Source organism: Gavialis gangeticus, unplaced genomic scaffold (genome assembly GCF_001723915.1).
Source record: "Gavialis gangeticus isolate Ggan-Ray unplaced genomic scaffold, GavGan_comp1, whole genome shotgun sequence".
NCBI classification, from domain to species: domain Eukaryota; kingdom Metazoa; phylum Chordata; order Crocodylia; family Gavialidae; genus Gavialis; species Gavialis gangeticus.
The window spans coordinates 57,307,158-57,314,988 of record NW_017729033.1 but is presented as its reverse complement, the minus strand read 5'-3'; the positions used below and the strand labels follow the sequence as shown (position 1 = coordinate 57,314,988).

At 42.8% G+C, this 7,831-nt stretch overlaps 1 protein-coding gene across 1 annotated transcript in view; it reads left to right on the top strand.

Moving 5' to 3' along the window:
- Positions 1 to 7,831, top strand: part of ARAP2 (ArfGAP with RhoGAP domain, ankyrin repeat and PH domain 2) — a 258,101-nt gene that overhangs the window by 132,472 nt on the left and 117,798 nt on the right. The window contains exons 16-17 of the mRNA XM_019526331.1: positions 2,488 to 2,632; positions 7,200 to 7,302. Of these exons, the coding sequence (XP_019381876.1) occupies positions 2,488 to 2,632; positions 7,200 to 7,302 (248 nt within the window). The remainder of the gene's footprint in view (positions 1 to 2,487; positions 2,633 to 7,199; positions 7,303 to 7,831) is intronic.

Genomic DNA, 7,831 nt, shown 5'->3' with positions numbered 1-7,831 from the left:
AGGCTACCAGGTTGGTCTGACAGGACCTGCCTCTAATGAACCTGTGTTAGTTGCCCCTAAGCATAATCTCCCCTGCAGGCCCCTCATGGACATGTGCCAGAATAATTCTCTCAAAAAGCTTGCCCAAGATTGAGGTAAGACCTAACTGGCCTATAGTTTCCTGGGTCCTCCTTCCTCCCCTTTTTGAAGATGGGAACCACATTGGCCCTCTTCCAGTCGTCTGGCACCACACCAAAGCACCACGAGTGCTCGTATAGCCATGTTAGGGGTCCCAGAATGACCTCCACTAATTCCTTGTGGCCGACTTTGCTGTAGGCCTTCCTGTCTTGATTTTACAGTTTCTCATTCACATTTGATCTATAATAGAAGCACTGAATCCAAAAATGAGTAAAACACACTTGGTTGAATGTAGGATCAGACTCAACTGATTTAGGTCAAACCAATTTAAAGAACTTCTGTCCCAGACTCCTTCCTGTTTTAGGTTAATTTACAGTCTCCCAGGATGCTTTGCAGCTCTGGGCTGGGCTGTGCTGCCTGATCCAGTGGAGCAGGGTTGGCCCCATCCCTCTGCTCCCTAGCCAGAACACTATCACTGCTCCGGGTGGCTGAGAAGGGTGTAGCGGTAGGGTTGGGAAACTCTGCTCAATACTGCAGCTGGGGTCTGCCTAGCAGGGGCTCCAGGCACACCCTAGCTATGAACAGTGTAGGCCCGCATGGGGGTTTAAACCCCTCCCCAGTCGTACTCAGTGGTTTTCTGGGGTCTGGCCGTGTCCATCCTCCTTCCCCCACAAACTCCTAGCTTGTACCGGAAAGGGGGAAAAGCCTGGAGGGCTTCTCTCCCAGCTTGCCTCCAGCCTTCCAGTCACTTCTGAGAGGAAGGGAGGGCTTGCTCTAGTGCCCTTCAGCTTTTAGTCTGAGCCACTGCAGGAATGTGACTGCATTTCTGGAATGAAAAGTGAATGTCTGTCTATTTACTTGCTTCTTGGTTCAATCTGCTCAGTTTAGACTAACCTGAAAAGACTGAACTGATTTAGGCTTGGGTTTTTTGAATGTCTGTACTTAGCTTCAATGCGAGTGATTTATCCTTAATAACTGATCCAATGCAGGGCCTTAATGTGCTCAGTGTAATTTGAAGTGCATTTACTTTTACTAATAAAGGGAGGGAGAAATACTTACCTTCTCATGTGTAATTTATTAGACTGGTTATGTTAGAATTAATTTTAATAAAATAAACCAAACAAATCACTGGAGCAACTTAAAATGTTGTTTTCACATTGCAGTGATTTGAAATAAATGTGGGGTAATTTATGTTTATTTCAGTATGTCTCTTAGAGATAATTCAGGATAACACTTTTCAACCTCCTAAACATATTAATAATACCAAGCTTGTTGTTATGGTATGTAGTTGCTAACCTTACTTAGGTTAGAAATTGCCTAATAAATTTCTCCTCTTAATTTCTTTATGTGCAACAATCAGTGATACAATACAAACAAATTGGTTCAGTGTGAGATCTTGTGGACACAAGTATAAGTAGAGTGTATCCACAAAGCACCTCTGTACATTCCTTACTGTAAGCTGGGAATATCTTTGACATCTATAGAATGGGCAGATATGAAGCTGGTGGGAATGAGAGTGAATGGAAAATCAAACTCATTGTTTGGGAAAGTAACAATTGCATGAGATTGATAAGCCAATCCTTTAAATGTTTGCTCATTTAATAACAGTTGGTAGTCCTCTGGGGGCAGTTTTTTTTGGTTTTCTTGATCATTTGAAATAATATAAATTGTGACATTGTTTTTCTTATGTTCTGTACCAGTCCGTGATGCATATAAGTTCTGGAAAGAATGACCTTTCATTCCCCACCCCCTGCAAATCTTTGAAAGGTTTAGATTGTTTTCCTCAGCCTAGTAACATGCAGTGGGTACAATAGCATCACCTTACTGAGAAAAATAGATTGATTCTGTCTTGGCCTCTATTTCTAGCTTTCATGAAAAAAAGAGAAGCACTTTTTTGCTATTGCATGCTATGATTCAACTGTTCATTTTGGAATCAACTATTGTCAGGATACATTGTTCCTGCAAGTTTCAGTGTTGCTAACTTCAGAGGATTTTTTCATTCTATATCACATGGTTCTAAAACACTGAAAAAACCACATTCAGTATTACTTTTTCAACCTTCTTTTCCCCCATCAAGTTCTGTAAAGTCACATAAGGAAACTGATGAAGCAATTTAAATGTATTAATAGTTTTAAAATGACTACATTATGTTCATAAGTATTTTTTTGAACTATGGTATGCTAAAATTATAACTGTAAGTGTACAAAGGTATCGCTATATCAGAACTTAGAGAGAAATCCTGGCCCCACTGAAGCCAATGGGAGTTAAACAAAGACAATGGAACTGAGATTTTATCCTGTTAGTGTGTATCTAATAATATAGTGCTGGTTGTTGTATCCTGTAACATTTCCATTATCTTTTTAACTGCAGACTGCAATAAAAGATGGTGTACTTTGGAAAGTAGTTTCTTGAGTTACTATGAAAACGATAAGGCAACCACTCCTAATGGTATGATAGACATCAGTGAAGTTATCTGTCTTGTAGTGCACAATTCTGACTCATTTTTAAATACAGGGTAAGTTCCAAAATTAATCACTCCATACATATTCAGAAAAATCCTTTATATGTCAAGTGACATGGTGATATATTGAATATTCATGACCAATTTCCCTTTCCTGGACTGACCTCTTCCTCAAGTTAAAACAGGGGTTGGCAACCTTTTACTAGGATGGACCGCCCCTTGTGACCTGGCTGCCTCCACAGGCATTTATAGTGACTCCTCCGTTAATGTCGTAGCTACATTCTTGAAAAATGCGACTAAGTGAATCCAACTACAACACAGTAGCTACCTACTAGCAGGCAGTGGCCAAACAATATTATAACCAAACATTGTGCAACTTTACATGATTATAGACCAGCGATGTAATAACACTGTCATGGTTAACGCTTTTTCATTAAGTGAGGAGTATCTTTACCATATTTTTTCCATACAGTACACTCTGAATATAACACATACCCTATTCTGAGAAGGCCCCAAGGAGAAAAAAACAATATTACCTTGAAATACAAGTTGTGGGTATCTGAGGTCTGGGGTCTCCAGGGCTGAAGTTGGGGGGCTGCATGTCAGGGCTGGGAAGCATATGCCAAGGATGAGAGTTTGGAAGTTGGGAGCTGTGCACAGAGGCAGGGGGTCATGTGCCAGCTCTGATTCCATGCACTGGGGCCTGATTGGCTGTGTCAGTGCTCGGGCTAAAGGTAATATGAGAAAATATTGTAAGCTCTGGATTCCTTTCTAGCTCATACGTGCTCTGTGTAAAGGGCTACCTTCTTGCTAACACCCCCATCACTCCCCCACTGCAGCCTCTACTTGCAGTTTTTGTGAGAGAGCATAGAAAATAAGGAGTTAGAGTGGTAGTTCAGAGGTGAGAGTGAGCAGAGACTTCAGCGGGGAGGTGAGAGTAGCCCTTGACACAGTGCATGGATTGCTGGAGTGGCAGCTAGTTTTGGGAAATGTGAGCTGGATTGGCTGGCTGTTCTTAAACCACAGGTTGGATCAGACCTTTATGGGCTCAAACTAGGGGTTCACTGATAGGGATTTTTGAGTCTGATGCCAATAGCTGATATTTAAGGAGACATATATTAGCTGATACTGATCCAATATCCGATACAGTAGCAGGTAAGTCTGGTTTAGGAGAAGGGGGAGGGGGAAGGGAAGGGGCGTGGTGGGGCAGCTCAAGGCCCTGCCATGAGGGAGAGAGGCTGGGGTAGGGGCATGCGCTGCCCAGTCGGGGTGGGTGGACCAAGGACGAAGCCGCAGCTCATCTATGGGTCATGGGATGGAGCAGGGCTCATCTGGGGGGTGCAGGAGGAGTGGGAGGTGGAGGTGGCTTCTGTCACCATGCACAACTGGTCCAGTGGCTCATCTGCTGGTTCTCACCACTGCTGCTGTTGCTCGTCTAGGAGGGTATGGGGGCATGTGCCCCCGGATCTGCACCAGGCTGGGCAACCTGGGCCCAGGGCTGTTCCCCACGGTGCCTGGACCACCCGGGTGGGGCGTGGGGCAGGTTGTGGTGCTGCTGACAGCAGGGGGCTATGGTGGATTTTGGGATGGCTGCAGCCCCACCTGTAGCCCCCTCCCAGTGACGCCTCACCCCACCCCATGCTCCACCCGGCTGAGGCTGCACTGGGAACTGCCCTAGCCCCAGTCTGCCCCATGCAAATCCAGGGCCTGTTCCTGGTGGAGACTGAGTGGGGTGCAGGGTGGGGCTGGCAGTGCTGGGAGGAGGTTACAGGGGTACAGCCACCCAAAAATTCCATGTAGCCCCCTCATGCCCCCCCCCCGTGGTGCAACCCTATGGCTCCGCCCAGCCCAAGCTCTGCTGGGAACAGCTCTGGCGCCAGCCCGCTCAGTCAGCACAGATCTGGGGGCACAAGTGACAGCAGCAGGAGTCAGTGGATGAGTCACGCACAGTGGTGGGAGCTTCCTTTGCCGCCTCCTTCCCTGCGCTCCCCAGACAAGGCCTGCTCGTCCCCTACCTGCTTTCCCTGACTGAGAAGCACTTGCCTCTGCCTCAGCTCCAGATCCTGCCTCCTTCCCTCTCTTATGGTAGGGCCTTGATCTGCCCCTCCATGCCTTCCCTCCTCCTTCTTCCCCGCCCCCCCACCTTCCCAGCTGGAGGCAGCTCTCCACACTGTAGGCTGTGTCTTCACTGCCTATGTGCTGCACTGTGGCTGCGTGCAGCATGGGCATTTATCAGCCCAATTATTGGCCACTTAAGGCTGATATCTGATATAGATAATTTTTTTATATCAGTACCGATCTGATAGCGGACCAATGTATCGGTGCACCTCTAGCTTAAACCTATATAAATAGAATCCTGGCTAAAACATTTTGCAGGAGGGTATAGTCAAATATTGATGGCAGATGAGAGTTGTTTGGAATTATATAGGAGTAGATCATACATATTTCAAACTAGGGCTCACTCTTTTATCTGAATTGAGCTCTATGTTCTTTGAGAGGGAGAGCAACACCCCTTCCTTTTTTCCTTCTCTGTCTCCTGTACAGCCTATAGCCCACTATTCCTACCACCAAGTCATGAGTATAGTCCCACCAGGTTTCTGTTAGACCCACTAGGTCAAAGCTATTGCTTGTAAGCAAGAGTTCTAGATCCTCTTGCTTGTTTCCCATGCTCCTGGCATTTGTATATATACATTTAATTCCCTGGTGGCTGCCCTGAAATGCCCCTATACTCCTGTCTAATAGAATCTTTGAGACTTGCCTGGGCTGATCTTGTTGGATGTCTCATGGTTTAGTGTTCTGTGGATCCCTCCGTCCTCATCCTCCCCTTCCCCCGGTGAACCTAGTTTAAAGCCCACCGGAGGAGATCAGCAGACCTGAAAGAGAACACACGCTTACCTTTGGGGGAGAGATAAAGCCAATCCCACCCAAGCATGTCTCTTGTTCGGAAGTATGGGTTGTGGTCAGAAAAGCTGAAGCCTGTCTTGTAACAGCTCTGAAGCCGTAAGTTGACCTCCACGATGCTGGTCTCATGGCATTGTCCACATCTGCTCACTGGGAGGACAGATGAGAAGGCCTGTCTCCTTCAGCTTGGCCCCAAGAGCCTTGTAGTTCTTCATGACCTTGTAGTCCTTTCTGTACCTGATAGGAATTCACATTTTCCTCATTTTATCCAAATCTTTAATATAAACAGTATTCTACCCAACAATAACCTGATGCTGTTGAATGGCAAAACTCCCCTTTGATTTTAGAAGAGCTTAATGCTGTTTTTAACCAGGATCCAACCAACCCAAATTTGACATTTCTGGCTCCATAATTAATTCACTGTATTATTTGCTGTATCCTAAATATCTCTGCCTAGAGGAAAGATCTAAAATTGCAAATAATTTGCCTTATTTATTTCCTTTTTGGAAATATTTGTTCCAGTGTCCCACTTGGAGTGGGTTCTGTGATTATCTTCCTTATGGCTTCTCTTAAATTCTGTGCTGTCATTAACAGTGCATTGCACCCTGTGTCTATTGAGATGTGTATGCTACTAATAAGAGCCAAGTATTACCATAAAGCTTTGACAGGTTTCATATGGAATGAGGAAGAGTGGTGGGTATGACCCATCCCTTTAGTGTATAGATGCATCTGAACTGTTTCCAGGATGAGGCACAAGGTTACACAAAGAATATTGGAAATTTACCATTTTTAATGATATGTGGATTAAGAACAAACACTTTTTTCAAAGTGTGGTTTGAAATTCAGACCACTTTTAATTTTAATTCCAGTACTACAGCTAGAAAGAAAAAACGTGAAGTTTGGTCAGACAATCTTTTAAATATCAAGTAGCTTAAGCTTAGTGAGGAATCATTTGCAGGATCCTTTTTCAGTGAGATAAATGGTCTATTTTTATTCTAGAAACATTTAAAGCATTTTATGCTTAATAACAATGATTTATATTGAAATTACATAAAATACAATATCAAATAATTCCCTTCCAATTACATTTTCATCTTGGTGTTGATGAAAGGTTAAATATGCAATAGCCTTATGAATGTATTATTGACATAAAAGGTAGTGTAACCATTCTGCCATGAATACATTATATAAACTGTTCTGTGCCCATAACTAGTTTTATATGTACAGGCATACCTCGGAGATATTGCGGGTTCGGTTCCAGACCACTGCAATAAAGCGAATATCGCAATAAAGCGAGTCACATGAATTTTTTGGTTTTCCAGTGCATATAAAAGTTATGTTTACACTATACTATAGTCTATTAAGTGTGCAATAGCATTATGTCTAAAAAAACAATGTACATACCTTAATTAAAAAATACTTTATTGCTAAAAAATGCTAACCATCAAAATGGCACCGATGGAAAAATGGCACCGATAGACTTGCTCGACGCAAGGTTGCCACAAACCTTCAATTTGTAAAAAAACGCAATATCTGCGAAGCGCAATAAAGCGAAGCGCAATAAAACGAGGTATGCCTGTAGTATCAAAAGAGAAGTGCAGATAGATTTTTCCATAGGAATGAAATACTGGAAATATGAGGAAAACTTGAAATCTTGGTTGTTTTGTATTATGAAGACTAAATAAATAAAACTGCTGTCCCTCCCCCTTGTTTGCTTTAGGACCAACTTTGCCTTTGAAATCTATTTAATGTCAGAACGTGTTTTCCTGTTTGGAGCTGAAACTGCATATTCACAAAGAAAATGGACCCAAGCAATAGCCAAGGTAATGCTGATAATTATCTGTCCAAGTTAGGCCAAGAGACTACACAAAATACAAAGTGGCATTGTTAGCTTAGAATCCTGTGAGAAAACAGATATGATGAATACTGATCTATCCAGTATGCAAAGGTTTCCCTTACAGCAGCAGAAAATATTTTCTATAATAAATGTTTGAAATGAGATAATGTAAGGAAGCACAAGGAGAAATGAAACACAACATTCTGATGCTGACCTTAAGAATATAATTGTTAATGTTCTAATATAAAAGTATGTACTCCATATCAATGGATTCTGATCCAGCTCAGATGTAGCCATACACTCTTCAGCTGATGTAAGCTCAATTATGCTTTTCGCAAGCTTCCTACTGAAACAGAATTCCTGACAGATTTGGTACAAGGTGCATGAAAGATAACATTTATAATAAAAAGAGATTGCAATTTTAAGAAGACAGAAACTTAAATATTTTATTTTTAATATATTTTTTTAAAAAATCTGCTGCTCCTGATTATGCAGTTGGATTTAGCATTTAATTT